Source organism: Notolepis coatsorum (assembly GCF_963971535.1).
Source record: "Notolepis coatsorum genome assembly, chromosome: 1".
In the NCBI taxonomy this organism is placed as follows: Eukaryota; Metazoa; Chordata; class Actinopteri; order Aulopiformes; family Paralepididae; genus Notolepis; species Notolepis coatsorum.
The window spans coordinates 149944733-149961029 of NC_140165.1; the positions used below are offsets into that span (position 1 = coordinate 149944733).

Here is a 16297-nt window from a genome sequence, read left to right on the forward strand (position 1 = left end):
TCCATTGACTCACTTCTTCTGCATTCATCTTTGTGAACAGGTCACATTGTGACAGCCAGTGTTCTTTCTCACAGTAGGGGCACACCATCTTCCACTTCTCTTTTCTCGAGGGGGTACTGTGGCTCTTACTGCTCGGTACTGACTCTGATTGGTGCATGACAGTCACCGATCTTCTTCCATCGTTTATTCTCCTGGGTCCCTCTCTGGAGCTTGGCGTGCTCCGCACGAACGTATCCAGTCGTAAGCTGCTGACTTCTCTCGCCAGGAAGTCGGCTAGATCAAGGAGGGATGGTTCGGGACCGTTAGGATCACGGTGGTCTCTCTGCCGCCTAAAACGCTCTTGTCTTGCGGGTGGCAGCTTCTCTAGAATCCTCTCGACGTTAGATTTGGTGTATAGCTCATGCATGCCCTTTTCCCGTTGCGCTCCCAGCATCCCTACCAGGGACTGCACTTTGATTGACAGGTCGTCTAATGAGCGATTGTCTGTTGCTGGGGGTAGGCGATCAATATGCCTTATCTCTTGGATTACGTAATCCCATATACGTCCATATCTCTGGTCCAGCGCTGCTAGGGCCGCAGTGTATGGGGTCGTAGAGGTGGCATAGGCTAGCGCTATATTGTGCGCTCGCGGTACTTTCAGGTGCTTCAGTAATATTGCATACTTGTGGCGTTCATCAGCGACATCCACCATCATTGTCTCTAAGCACATCCGGAGCTCCGTGTACTGTGCTCGATTCTCATAGGTGAAGTCTGGAAACGACGGCGTGGCAATGTATGACGCCGTGGATGGCTGATACATCGGCGAGCGTTGGGGGAGAGACCTCCTAGGCGAGTCTCCTCCTGCGCCTCTCTGTGGGCTGGTACCGACAGGGTACCATGGCCCGCTGGTCCAGGTGCTATTCCTCGGGGCTGGTCGTGCGTCATGCTCACCCGTGAATAGAGTCGGGGGTCTGTAGCGCAGCGCCGCGGGGGTATAGCCTGGGCTGTACTGGACCTCCTGGTCCGGTGGAGTACTGTGCTGTCGTCGGGCTTGGTTCTCCTCCTCTCCCTCTTCTTCTTCTATCAGGTCCTCTAGATCCTGTAGTCGTTTATTTAGCTTCTCCGCAGTGTATGCCGCTCCTTCCTTGTAGCTGGGTCTCGCTTGGACCGGTCTGGGAAGGGGGTCTGCGGGGGGTATAGGCTTGGTCTGTTGGTCAAGTTCAGGGTCGCTTGCTCGGTTAGGAGACGCTGCCCTTGACTGTTGTCTCGACGAGTTCCTTGAACCCCTGGCGGAGGGAGAGGGTGTTGCCTTGAGGATCAGCTGCTCCATTAGTTGCGCTTGTAGCTTGTCGCGCTCGGCTTGTAGTCTGTCGCGCTCGCCCTGTAGTCTGTCGCGCTCGGTTTCGCGCTGGATGAGAGCGAGGTCGCGCTTTGCCTCTCTTTGGGCACCGTCAGCGGCACGCTGGGTGTCTGCTCGGTCTCTTGCCATATTCTCTTCCGTCTGAAGGCGTCTCATCTCCAGGCGTATGCGCTCTTCTTCGCTCCGTTGCTGCGCTTGGAGGCGTTCTCTTTCAATGGTAGAATGTTCGCGCTCGCTAAGCGTCTGTGCTTGGAGTCGATCGCGTTCACCCTGAAGTCGATCGCGTTCGGTAGAGGCTGTCAGGCTGACGAGGAACGCCTGTTGTAGCATCCTCTCCGCTTCGCTGGGGGAAGACGGTTGTAGAGGTGAGCCGCTCCTGGGTGAGCCGCTCGTTGGGGAGTCCTGGAGCTCTATTTCCTCGGCGCTCTCCTCTTCTTCTTCCGTGCAGAGTTCTCTCTCTGTAGGGTTGTCTTCCTCCCAGGGCTGGTCGGGGACTACTTCTTCGGTATTGGCGGGGGGTAAAGGCATGTCAGCTCCCTCCTGGTCCCCACCGTGAGCTTGGTCAGTTACATTAGAACCCACTAGGGCCTCTGTGGTCGGGGAAACCTGGTCGTTAAGGTCAGACATAATTTTACTTTCTACTATTACCGCGTTTACCGTTTGTAGAAGGCTAGGTAGTTGACTGACAGCGTAGTCCTCTAAGTACTGAGGTGGCTGTCGTCTGCGCTGCGGGCGTTCTACGTTAGGAGGACCGTTTCGTGGAGTGTTCATCATAGGCCATTTTAATATTAATAACACTATATTAATATTACACTAGTTACCATCCGGCTCGAAGGACCAATTGTAACTGAGGGGTACAATTCCCTGACTGTATTGATAAGTATGGTATTATTAAACCACTACCGCTTGTACTTTAACTTCTGGCCATCCAGTACATGATATAGATATGATGAACACTTTCCCACCTGATGAAACGAAGTCCACACAAATGTATAAATCGAATATTTTATATAGCAAAGGGTATATACAACGTTCACTTAATGACATTTATGATTTGAAATGCACTTGTAAGGCAAATGAGTATTCGTAGGTAAATCAACATTGAATGTCCAATCTCTGGTTACGCAGGGAGCAAATATACAACCTGGTTCTTTAGGGAACTATAGCGATGGTACTTAAATGATTATAGCTGGATACACTAAGGGGGGGGGGGGGTCCCGCTGGTTGTAAGACAGTAGGGGGGGGGTTAGAAGAGCCGCTGGCGGTATCCCATCTGGCCGACGATTTCTTGGGAGAATTCAGAGTTCTGAACACGGTGCCCACAGAACCTCAGTCCACAGATGAATACAGCTGGACCCTCTGGTGGACGGTAGCTGCCGGTCCACAACGAAGAGACGTGAGGCGACCTCACTCGGGGTAGAGCGCCGTCTCACCTGGACTCCTCTCCGGGGGGTAGTTCCAACACTCAGCAGTGTTGGCCGTTATCCATGGCATAATCAAAGCACCCAAAGCATGTAGATAATCCAAGCCGTGGAAGGCTCGCCGTCGTCCGGGTAAAGTAATCCAATGTACAGGTCCACTCGTCCTGGCCCGGAGCTCCTCGGATGCAAGCACCACACGTGGTCTGCCCAGCCTGGTTAAGACTCCAGATAACGTCAGGAACGATGGGGGTACTGCTCACTTTATAACTCTAACCGAACGATGCACCATACATAATAGACTATTATTAACTTAATAGAAATACGTCCAACTCGACGGTATAGTGCCAAACTATGACAATTCAACTATTAATCCACACGATGTCTCAATGCCTATTCTGAGGCCAAGTAGGCCTTACTGCACCACACGTGCGTCGTGGGTGAGGCTTCGCGTCTGTTACTAGGTTGGAGGGTAAAGGACTAATGGACTAAAAGAAAGTTCTACTTTACTTGCGCCATATATATATGCGCTGTGAACAAATAGTACCATTCGTATTTCGCCAGACGTATTCCTACGCGGAACCGGGCTTGCCACGACATGTTGGTCGGCACGATTGAACTTGAACCAAGGGGCATGGCTGCTGGCGCCAGGTTCTCGTCCAATGGTAGAATGAAACTATTATGGGCTGTTAGTAGACTAAAGGGATATTCAGTGCATATTGTACAAGGAATATACAGGGGATATCAAACGATATACAAATACTATTAAATATATATCCATAAATAAATATATATATTCGGTTTAATCTGATCCTTCACAACAATAATAATAATAATAATAATAATAATAATAATAATAATAATAATAATAATAATAATAATAATAATAATAATAATAATAATAATAATAATAATAATAATAATAATAATGCATTTGATTTATAAGGCGCCTTTCAGGACACTAAAAAAAAGTCCACAAATCGGTGAATGAAAAAATTATAGGATCAAATGAAAACTACTTACTAAAAATGGATGTTTAAAAGTCCTAAAAACCAACAAAAAATACCAAACACTAACAAACATTCAGCACAGACAATGGGGATGCTGACATAAAAAAAAAAAAAAAATTCTAGATCCGGGGCTAGGAGAAAAACATCCGGGGCTAAAGCCCCGGAAGCCCAGGGCTAACGACGCCACTGCTGGTGACGCTGCAGCACATGTCCCAGCAATTTCTGTGGACTTCTTCAGAGGGGAGTTCTTCAAAATACTGGACACAGCAGATCTGCAATTCCGAGAGCGGTTTAATCAAAGAAGCTTTGAAGTGCTTCAGAAGTTGGAGGGTGTGCTTATTAGGGGAGAAAGTGATGACATTGTGGACAAGTATCCAGAGATGAACAGGAGGATGCTGGATGTTCAGCTAGCCATGTTCAAAGCAACTAACACCTATGCATCAAGCACAGAAGCTGCAGAGATCCTGAGAGGCATGTTGCCTGAAGTCAGAGGTATTTTTGATCAGGTGGAGGTCCTTGTGAGGCTGTTGCTGGTTGTTCCCACATCCTCTGCTGAAGCTGAGAGGAGTTTCAGCGGACTCCGGAGGTTGAAGACCTGGCTTCGCAACTCCATGAAGCAGAAAAGGTTGAACAGTGTGGCAGTTTGTCATATACATCAAGAAAGAGTTGATGCCTTTGACATGAGAGAACTCTGTGAGGAATTCAACTCTGCCCATGATCGGAGACATGTCTTTGGAAGCATTGGATGAGTTTAAATGTGAAAATGTCAATTTAAATAATGGAGAAGTCACTTTAAAGGAATGAGGTATATAAAGTCACTTTAAGGAAAGAACAGATGTGGCTCTTGTATAATATAGTTTAGATACATTAAGTATAATAATGACAAAGTTAAAATTGTATAGTAGTCTACATAGGAACCAGTGCCCTCTCAGGTATTTTAGTATTGGATTATTGCACAATCGATGCAGGCATGACCATAAGGGTTAGAGTTTTATTAAACAGGTTTGTTATATAACTTATGTACCAGTGCATAAGAGTGATTTATGTTAACGTTTTGTACCTGTAATTAAATTTGATTAAAAGTGATTGGTGATAGATAAAGGTGATAGATACATTAAGAGCTAAAATTGTATATTGTATAGTAGTGTTTCTCAGGAACCTAGCATGTATTTTTTTTTATCATGCATATCTTGTATTACTGTGTTCATAATTGCTAATTGAAGCACCATATAATAAATGTTCTTTCACCATAAACCTTTCAAATTTGTTTATTATTTGTCACAACAACAACGTCTTTCTCAGGTCTGCATCCCCTTAACAATTGTATGTATTGAGCCGTACTGTATTGTACCCATTCTACAATCTGTTAAATAAAGTTTTCATTCATTCATTCACTCAGTGTGTCGTTTACATGGCGAAATGGCGCCACCGCCTGGGAAAATGCGGTATTGCACCCCTGGTATTTAAAAAAAAAAGAAAAAAAAAAAAGAAAAAAAAACTCTAGGTAGACGGGCCCCCCCCCCCTAACCCCCACCCCATCGCCGTCACTCGCCACGCCCCCAAATCTGAGAGAGTTACGCCACTGCCAGGATGACAGCAAGGCTTTTTACTTGGGGGGAGAAGGGTACAGGGAAGCCGTCGATGGTGATGTTTGGAACTGGGGTGTTTTGTGATTTGGTGAGGGTGGATTTGGAGCCGATGAGCAGGGCCTCAGTTTTGCTGCCATTTAATTTCAGGACGTTTCTGCTCATCCATGCAATGGCAGCCAGACTCATTGGGAGCAATTTGGGGTTCAGTGTCTTGCCCAAGGACACTTCAGCATGTGAACAGAAGGAGCTGGGATTCAAACCACTGACCAAACCATTGACCATATGATCATTAGTTGACCTACTCTACCTTTGAGTCAGTATTTTGTGGTACATTTAGGTATACTTTGGGGAACTTTGAGGTTCTTTGGGGTATTTTGGGGTACTTTGGGGTGTTTTGGGGTATTTTGGGGTATTCTGGGGTATTTTAGGGTATTTTGGGGTACTTTGGGGTATTTTAGGGTACTTTTGGGTATTTTGGGGTATACTTTGGGGTATTTTGGGGTATATTGGGGTACTTTTGGGTATTATGGGGTATTTTAGGGTACTTTGGGGTATTTTGGGGTATTCTGGGGTACTTTGGGGGTATTTTAGGGTATTTTGGGGTATAATTTGGGGGTATTTTGGGGTATTTTAGGGTATTTTCTGGTGATTAGTAGGACCCAGTGAAAGGGAAGGAATTCATTTTTCATTCATATGTTATAAATGTAATAATCTCTTGAAGTTCAAGAGGCTGTAACTATCTTTAACTGTATACTGAGGGAATGATATGTAACTAATTATACCAGTGTAGTCTGGGATGTTTCTTTTGGGTTATATTACTATGTGGTTTGGGAACAATTAGAACAACGTTAGCCTCATAGCATAATTGCCTAAGTAATTTTTTGGCCAAATTGATATTTCTGCCTAACTCTACTCTCCTCACACTGCTGCACCACCCTGGCTTAGTGGCTGTGTCCTCAGCCAATCAGAACCTTGTTATGTTACAACTCCCTTTCTGCCTAACTCACTTGTGTGGCTTGTGCCAAAATTCGTTTTTTCTTCTTTTCCGAAAGTCTTGAAAAATTACTTAGGCAATTATGCTATGAGGCTAACGACAATTAGAACAATTAGAACTAGCACACTATTTTATTTTTATTTGTTTTTGCTTTTTTCCCGGCCCTTTTTTATTAACTTTAACTATAACATTATTATTTATTATACGTTTTAACTATTTACAGTGCAAAATTTTATAAAAAGTGTAGTAAAATAAGAAAAATAGTGACATTTCATTGCCCTCTCGGAGGGGGGGAACTCAGACTAGACATTGACAAACAAATTACAACTAAGGACAATGAAGGACAACAACAAATACAAATGTGTCTTCCAGTTTAAGAGGATAGTTTTCTTGGCAACAGCTAGGGAAACGAGCAGGGGTTTGGTGTTCTGGACTAATAAATTGATAGCAGTAGTATCCCCAAGTAGACAGAGGGAGGGGGAGAGAGGAATGCTGCAGCTCATGACCCAGGATAGTGTATTGATGACGGAATTCCAGAAGTCTTGAACAGGTGGGCAGAGCCAGGTGGCATGGAAATAGTTGTCTGGGGTGTTGAGGGTGCAATGGGAGCATACAACTAGCACACTATTTGATGACACCGTTGGTGTTGAAGTCACTTGCTGAGGATACTCACCAGCTCGGCCTTCAGCTGCATGAGGGTGTTCTTCCGGTTTTCCACCTCTTCCTGACGCGTCCTCTCCTCTGCCCCTCTCATCTCAGTCTCCCTCTCCTCTATTGCGTCACAGTTCTTCTTATTCAGCTGCCTCTCCAGCGCCCGCTTCTCGTCCTCCAGATCACTAATCCTCTTCTCCATGTCAGACTTGTCCTGCTCCGACTGCAGGCCCTTCCTCACGCCGTAGGCCTGGCTGCTCTTGTGCAAAGTCACATAGGTAGCGATGGTCATGCGGCTCTCATCCCTCACCTTGTGCAGCAGCAAGCCCCTCTCAGCACAGTTGATGGTGACTTGTCTAATCAGCTCATCGAAGCACTGGAAGTAGTTCTCCCTGCGGACAGGGCAGAGGCCCGCCTCCCTGGCATGCCTCTCCTGCAGCTTGAGGGCCAGCAGCTCCGTCAGGTGCACCACATCCTTGAGGCTGGAGGGGCTGCTGGAGGCGTACTGCACCCACAGCTGGTTGTCCTTTGTCCATTCCCTAGGAGGAAAGATGATATTCAGGATTTCCTCTGTTTGGTGCTTGGTGGCATCAGCTTGGCGGGACTTTGGCTTGGGAGGTGGCGGCCGCGGCACAGGGCCAGTCAGAACAGCCTGGTAAAGAGAGCAGGAGAAGAAGAAAATGTTTTATTTTTATTTTTTATTTTAGACCCCTAAAAATAAAATAAACATGTTTAAAATGAATAATATTTACTCATTTTAAGTATGTTTGTGTTTCAAATGCACAATAACGTTAATATATCAAATATAAATCATTGTTTTGTGATTCACATGTCACTGTCTGATATGATATAGAGAGTACCTCTAAAGCTGGGCGCATAGACGTAGCGCGCACTGTGCGCGTCACTGTATCATCGCAGCTAATTAACACTTTGAGCACCACGCCGGGTTTTCCTTTTTACCGGCTGAATGCCACCATCGGCGCCAATGTTAACGTTAATATCGCCTAATCTATGTTTTAAATTATGGCTATGTGTCTAATCTGCCCATCGCATTATCAAAGACTATTTTCCAGTCAGTGCTGTCAAGGCAGATTGTTTTTTTATCGCGTTGTTTCCGTTTCAGAGCATTTAGAAAAGCACCCGTTTTCAGATAAAAAAACAGCCCATTGTGGAGCATTCTATGAAAATCGTCTTTTACTGGAAAAATCCACAACGTTGATATTCGTCTGCCTTTTTATGAATCGTTTTCAAATAAACGCTAGATGATCAATATTATACGTGCACGCAAGCACATTCGAGCCGCGCACGGATAATCGCCCCGTTGATTTCCTCGCGGACTTTTACAGTGAAACCGAAAGAAGACATTTCACAAAACAGCTTATAACTTCATCAAACTTACTCTGATTATCCTAACACTGATAACATAGAGTCCTTACCTGACATCAGATGGTATCCAACTGGTATATTCCAATTCCTGATCACCATTCGAAAAAATCCAATGCGATACAGTAGAACTCCATGATCCGCGGGGATCTGAGGATCCAGAATGAACTCTGGTAACCCCGGCTGGATCAGTGGACTGGAAAATGTGGAGTACCGGATTTTTTTCCCCATTCATTTTCATTGAGTCCATTCCAAAATCACGTATGTCATCTGGGAGACGACAGGGGGCGCTTTTTTCCACAATGATCGCCGGCGCCGCTCGGCTATACTCGGGTAGGCTCGGGTGATGCAATATGATTTCAGATCGCTAAAAAATAAAAAATAAAAAAATTCAGAGAAATCTCGTGGGTGGCTTTCAACCACCTATAAATAAACCCGAGATATCTCGTGAGTGGCAGGCAAAGTGTTAAATAGGTCAAGCAAATACATTTCGCCTATCAGTGCGTTCAAATATGATGTAATCAGGGCGCGTTTTTCTAGCGCTCCAAGCAAGCAGGGTCACTGCTGTGTTGTCACTCCCTCCACACAGAACGGAGAGTTTGCTAGCTTACTAGTAGCTACCATGGATCATGGAGGCAGAACATTCCAACCTCGAAAATGCAGGTAAATCCCTCACAACAATACCTTTTGAGAGATGAACACTGGAGTGAAAGAGTTTCGACCTCATCAGCCTGATATCTCAATTCAGAAACAATCAACAGACAGAGGAAGACAATATACTGTCGTTTTCTAGCTGGTGGTAAGAAGTGTTGGCTACTTTGGCTAACAAGAAGCTATATGGCTAGCTAGATGCAGTCATGTCGTTGCTTTCCATTCCTGCTTTTTAAAACAACGGGGACAGATGCAACATGCCCATGGTATGGACTGTTACTGGAGTTTATTTTTGAGTGGATTTAAAAAAAAAAGTGGATTTGTGGACAGCTGAATATCTCGCCCCCTTCAACTCGTGTGATGGTAAGTCTATGTTTAATTTATGCGAGCTAGCCTTGGCTCTTTTAACAATATGCAAAATATGCTGTACAGCCTGTACTCATACTGAAGTTATTCTTGGTATATACTACATACTACTAGGTCTGATCCTTTGCAGTTCCTTCTAATTTGTGTAACGATAGTGCCTGGGATTCCACGTCATGCTGTGTGTGTGTGTGAGAGAGAGAGAAAGAGAGAGTTGTATGTATCGAGCTGTATTGTACTGTACCCATTCTGCAATCTGTTAATAAACTTTTCAATCAATCAATCAATCAAGAGATAGAGAGATAGAGGGGGATACTAATTAATTTCGCCGCGGGGAGGGGGGGGGGGGGGGGGGGGGCATAATCACCCGGGACAATATATTGGTAACTTGTTTCAAATGACAAGATATACCTCTGTGATTATTATTGTACGGATCTGAATATGGGCGTGCGCCAGTGTTAATTTTGGCAGCTATTTTCATTTTAGTTTTAGTCTTAGTCATGTGTCAAGTGCTCCTTTTTCGTTTTCATCATATTTAGTCATCTTCATTTATTTTTCGTTTAGTCAGTTTTAGTCAACTAAATGTCTGAGCATTTTAGTCTTAGTCAGTTTTTGTCTCAATTTAGTCTTTTTTGTTTTAGTCTAGATTTAGTCGACGAAAACGGATGACATTTTTGTCTATTTTTAGTTAATGGAAAAAAACTTGTCAGAAGTCAGAAATAGTCAACATGGAACATTTTCTGATTTAAATTGCGTATTTATTTTTTAACCTAGGGGAATCTGATACCAGTACATACATAAAAAAATATATATTATATAAATTTTAAAACTTTTTTTCTTTTCTTTTTTACAGTTACTGTTTTATATATACTGTTTTTTAGTAATAACTAGAAAGTAATGGTATTTATTCAACAACAGGTGGTTGTATTAGTATTAGTATCATTAAATGACAACTATGCTCAACTATGCTTCACCCACAGAAAGGTTGTTGGCACATTGGTTCCACACGGACATTATACGTTGTTGCGCACTTCCTATCCAGTCGGCTCCGGTTCAGTTAGCTCCTAGCAGAGGCACTGTTGTGATTTTTAATGCAAAATAAAACATTCAACATTCTCTTTTGAGACTCCGCCTCAGACTCTTATCATTTGGCACTAAAAGCTAAACATTGTCACCAGTATGGCTGTCTGCATTGTGTCATTAATTGTGTGCAGTTAGCCACATTAGCGTGAGCTAGCTTAGCCACTAGCTAACGTGATCTAGATGGAAATACAAACAATGTAACATTACTGGTGAAAAAGTGATTTACCTTGGAATACTCCTTTGCCAACTTGCTGTACTTTTGCTTGCAGGTCTGCAGCTGGATTATGAATAGTCCCAACTTTAGCCAAGGTAACGTTCAGCTAAAACTAGCTTTTCAAATAGCTCCAGCTAATGCTAATAACAGAGCTCCCCGTCACACTGCTCTACTCGGGACGATGGCATTAAGAAAAGTTATAATTATTTTGTCTCGTCTTGTTTTAGTCAACAATATCAACATACATGAAGAGAAATTTCGTCCTGGTTTTTATAAATTACATTTTTGTGTCGTCAGTTGTGGTCAACGATATTTAATAAACTATTTAGTCTCGTTAGCGTCACATGGTATTCAATAACGTGACGTCAAGTCTCGTTGTCGTCATGAAAAAAACCTTTGTTGACGAACATCTTTCGTCATCAATTTAGTCAACAAAATTAACACTGGCGTGCGCGTGGGAGCATGCACAAATATATTACAGTGATAATGCTGCTCCCAAGTCCGAGAGAGAGAGAGAGAGAGCGAGAGGGCGAGAGAGAGAGAGAGAGAGAGAGAGAGAGAGAGAGAGAGAGAGAGAGAGAGAGAGAGAGAGAGAGATTTGAGATCTGGGCGTGCATGTTTGTGTAGGCGCTATTGGAAACGTGGCTGCATTGACTGTGATCATATATTGATTGATGGCAATGGTGATAGTTGTACTCTATCTACTTAAATATTCGTACCTTGTGGTTTCGCCGAAGCTCTGATGTGCACAGTAGGCTACTCAGTGTGTGGTTTCGCCAATGCGTGTACTGTGTAGACACCTGAATATGTCTAACAATAATTCAATGTGTCTAACTTTCATTCCTTGCATTCTCTGTGTTCGCGATGACGTTGTGTAACTTGCTGACCCCTCTTGATCCTCCATATCCTAACATTGACACTTAATAGTGGGACATGATGCAGGTACCGCCAGGGGGAGCTGGTGGCGACGTTGGGCAGGGGGACACAGGTGAGGAAGGATGGGCTCAGAGCGCGGCGCCTGCGGCGGGACTTCCTCTTCATCGTTTTCCGGAGAAGCAGGAGGTCGCTTGGAGCTGGAGCTCCAGACATCAAGCATGCGGAATATAAACCCAGTTACGAGGCGGGTTAGTAATGGAATATGCGATAGCTTAGCTTCCAGTTAATGCTAAAGAGACATTGTGAATGAAGAAGCAGACGTGCTACTGCCGAAGAGTGTGGTAGATATTGCACACGTTGCGTTTTAGTTAAAGTATAGGCGACAGGACAGGGGGTCGTCCCGACCGACAACTTAGTTTCAGTTAGGCCTAGCACCACAGTTTAGCCCGCGTGTCGCCCCACCTTTCCAGCCCAGCAGTGGACGTCGCTGCACTGCACGCACCTCCAGCCCCTCCGAGCCGTTGCCCTCCAGCAGTCACCTGCCTAACGTCTACCCAGCCCCGCTTCCTGCTATCACAGGACTTCTTGACGGCCATCTCACCACACAGACGTCCGGTGGTGAGAGCAGGCCCGCCCTTGGTTAAGTACACTCAAGCCAGTTACAGTGAGCGCTCCGAGTGCTGGAACTTTATCGGTAGACATTCTCTTTGTGCGGAGCGGGCCCTTTAAGGGCAAAGAGAAGCAGTACTTTGAACTGACACTGGTAGCAGTGATTAGGGGCGCCCCGACATTTATTATTTTGGGGAAGCCGGCTATAGATAGGACTTTTGTTTTCAACGTGGGCCAACTGTCTTTTGGTTGAATGTGGTGTGATAACGTGTGTTCCTTTATAAAATTCCCATTGAGTAGCTCCAGTACCCCTCTCCCTCTTACTCCCCTCTCTCCCCACCTACGGGGGAATGAACAAGTATTTAAACCCTTAAAGGGACGGGTTCTATTACTGTGTCTTGACCAGTGTGGGAAGAACTTTAGTCATTGCCGTAGAGTGAGAGCACTACTGTAGGTGCCCAGTGTGGAAAGAGCTTTGCTTCTTGTGCCTTGTGTAAATATATGTGTAGCCACCTGAATATGTCTGACTATTATTCAGGGTGTCTAACGCTAATCTTTTGCATTCCCTGTGTTCACAAGGACGTTGTAACCGGTTGACCGCTCTTGATCATCCCTACCCTGACATGGACACTTAACGTGCTGCTCTCTTTGATTCTCCCTATCCTAAACATTGACGCTTCATAGTGGGACAGGCTACAGGTGCCGCCAGGGGCGCTGGTGGTCATGATTGGGCAGGGAGCCACAGGTGAAGAAGAATGGGTTCAGAGCACAGTGCAGCAGGGAGGGGCTTCCTCTTCAGCGTTTTCCACGGAGGAAGAAGGACGTCTGGAACGAGAGCTCGAGATTCAGCACGCAAGAGATAGACTCAGTTACAAAACGGGTTATCCTAGAAGTATGCGGTAGTTTAGCGTTTGGTTAATGCGCCGGATAAACTCAGTTACACAACGGGTTATCCTAGAAGTATGCGGTAGCTTAGCGTTTGGTTAAATGCGCCAGAGACATTGTGAATGAACCAACAGGCGAGCACCGCCGAAGACCAAGTGGTAGATATTGTCCACCTTGCGTTAGCGTCATAGCAGGGGGGGTTCACCACGACCCACAGCTTAGCTTTGTTTAGGTTAGTACCACAGTTTAGCCCGCGTGTCGGCCCACCTCTTCAGCCCAGCAGAGGACGCCACTACACTGCACACTCCTCCAGCCCCTCCAAGCCGTTGCCCCAGCAGCTCACCTGCCCCAGCGTCTACCCTGCCCCGCCGCCCGTTATCGCGGGATCTCCCGACGGCCATCTTAACACCCGAACTCCTTTACTATTTACCTTGTGCTCACCTACCGCGACGTGGAGCAGTAGATAACCCTTAAAGGGAAGAGGTTCTTACTGTGTCTGTAATATAGAGTGAGAGCACTAGGTGCCCAGTGTGGGAATAACTTTCATCCATGTGGGAATAACTTTCATCCATGTGGGAATAACTTTCATCCATGTGGGAATAACTTTCATCCATCTGTATTGTAGAGCGAGAGCACTAGGTGCCCAGTGTGGGAATAGCTTTCCCAATTGAGTAATACACTAGACTTTATATAAAGGAGACGTAAATGGGAACACTGTGTGTGTGTCTTTAATGTGCATCTTGTCTAACCCCTTTCTCTCCGGGTAATGCTCATTATTGTTTAACCCTTTCCCCACCCCCTGCCTATAGTTTATTGTGAAAGGTCTCCACTCATCATTAAGGAAGAGTACTGCTTTGGGGAGCGAATATTCATCCATCTTGCTGCCATCAGGTGTGGGAGGGCTCAGGAAGTATTGGGGGAAGTGTGAGTGTGTGGGGAGCTACTGCTGATCGCCCTGGAGGGCCAGAAGGACCAGAGTACCATCCCTAGGTCAGTGAATCCTAGGCCCCATCCACTCCTGCTGCTCGACCTCCACTTCAACATTCCTGGCCTACAGTCGGGGATCCAGCTGGACTTAGCTCTGCTGCATTCTCGCTACCAGGTGGCCATGTACAACCACTCCCATAAAGCAGGGATAATCCACCCTGCTACATTTGTCTAAGAGATAAGTCTTTCAGTAAAAGAGAGCTAAATGGGAACACTGTTAATGTGCATTCTGTCTAACCCTTTCCTTTCCGGGTAATGCTCATTATTGTTTAACCCTTTCCCCACCCCATGCCTATGCATCATTGGGACAGGTCTCTACTTGCCAATCAGGAAGGGTACTGCTTTGGGGAGAAAGTATATCATCCATCATTACTGTCATCAGGTGTGGGAGGGCGCAGGAAGTATTGAGGGAAGGGTGTGGGGAACTACTGCGAGTCGCCCTGGAGGGCAAGAAGGACCAGCGCACCACCCCTAGGTTAGTGAATCCTAGGCCCCATCCACTCCCTCTGCTAAACCTCCACTCCAATACTCCTGGCCTACAGTCGGGGACTCAGCCGGACCCAGATCTGCTGCGTTCCCACTACCAGGTGGCAGTGTACATCCACTCCCATAAAGCAGGGATAATCCACCGTGCTACACGTGCACGCGTGTGTTTGTGTGTGTGTGTGACATTGTGACATTGTGATACCTCGGTACATGTTTGCAAAATGTTTGGTATAGCGCCCCCCCTGGAGAAGAATTCACCAGCCACAACTGCTGGGGACTCACTCTCAGAGGACGTGCCTTTGCTGATTTCTTGTCTGTTGTATTTATGTTCACGCTGACTGGGTGTTCATATTTCAGCAACGAATCCTCCATCCATTCGCTAGGACGAAAGATGGTATTCAGGATTTCCTCTGTTTGGTGCTTGGTGGTATCAGCTGGGCGGGACTTTGGCTTGGGAGGTGGCGGCCGCGACACAGGGCCAGTCAGAACAGCCTGCTGGGGACTCACTCTCAGAGGACGTGCCATCTTCCTGGACTTAGTTTTGAAACAGCACTGTTGTCATTGACTGTTGACACGGAATGAAGTCATTGAACCGTCTTATTTGTCATAATAGACATTCTAGAACATTTGTGATGTCACAGTATGATGTCATAATCAAACATTCTAGAACATTTGTGATGTCACAGTATGATGTTGTGATGTCACAGTATGATGTCATAATCAAACATTCTAGAACATTTGTGTATCTATATAGATTCTGTGGAAAGAAGTAGCAGCCGTATGCTCGTGGGGGGCGGCTGTTGTTTGGAGAGGAAGACAGAAGTGCGGCTTCTTCATGTGGGAGGATGGATTGTGAGAGGTGCGCCGAGTGGCGGCGTCTGCGTCCGTCGGAACTGTGCAGCGAAGACATGTGTGGGAGTAGTAGTCGGTGGTGGGAGGCGGAAAAAGTGGCTGTGAGAGATCAGGAACAGCGAATGCCTTGCGATTGGTGGCCCCGGCCTGTGAGCGGCTGTCCAGGGTATTGGGAGGATCGTGATGGAAGTAAATGGTGTGAGAAGGGCGAGGAAGATAGCGATAGGGATAAGAATGGCCGTGAGTCTTTACTGCAGAGAGAGAGAAAGAGAGAGAGAGAGCGAGAGAGAGCGGGAGAATAGTGGGGAGGAGAATGAGAAAGAGGGGTGGGAAACGGCGGGGAAGAAGAGGAAGAAACAGACGGAGAGGAACGACAGCGATGGGGGTGAGAGTAGCCAGGGCAAGGGTAAGGGGTCGGGGTGTGACGTGGAGAGTAGGGGGGAGGAGAGTGGGGGAGAAGGGTGGAAGAGGAAGAAAGTGAGGGACGATAGCTCAAGTGGGCCAGGAGGCGAGGGTGCTGGAAAAGTGATTCATATGGTGATTAGGCTTGAGGGGGAGAGGGGAGAGAGGAGAATAGGCAGGCTCACGTTGCCCAAACTCATTTACGAGGAATTAGGGGAGGTAAAGTATGCGAGAGTTTTGGGGGATGGGAACCTGGCCGTAGGGTGTGGTAGTGAGGAGCAGGCGGGGAGGGCTAGGGGGTTGAGGAGCATTGGTGGGGTGGGTATACGGGAGGTGGTGAGAGTAGGGGAGAAGAGGAGATGTAAGGGGGTGATAGCTGGGGTGCCGGTTGAGATGGACGTAGGGCAGCTGGTGGACGAGTTAAGGAGGGCCACGCGAAATGGCACAGTTAGGAGAGTAGAAAGGATGAAGAGGGGAGTGGACAGGACAGAGACGGAGATGGTAG

The 16297-nt window shown here is 46.2% G+C and overlaps 1 protein-coding gene across 1 annotated transcript; it reads right to left on the reverse strand.

Annotated features, from left to right (window-relative positions):
• Positions 1-7002: 7002 nt before the first annotated feature.
• Positions 7003-15063, reverse strand: LOC311223087 (axonemal dynein light intermediate polypeptide 1-like; the record flags this gene model as incomplete). The annotated part of the gene is made up of 2 exons (XM_084307825.1): positions 7003-7653; positions 14806-15063. 2 exons carry the CDS (start codon positions 15061-15063, stop codon positions 7003-7005), a joined length of 909 nt encoding a protein of 302 aa, XP_084163951.1.
• Positions 15064-16297: the final 1234 nt, after the last annotated feature.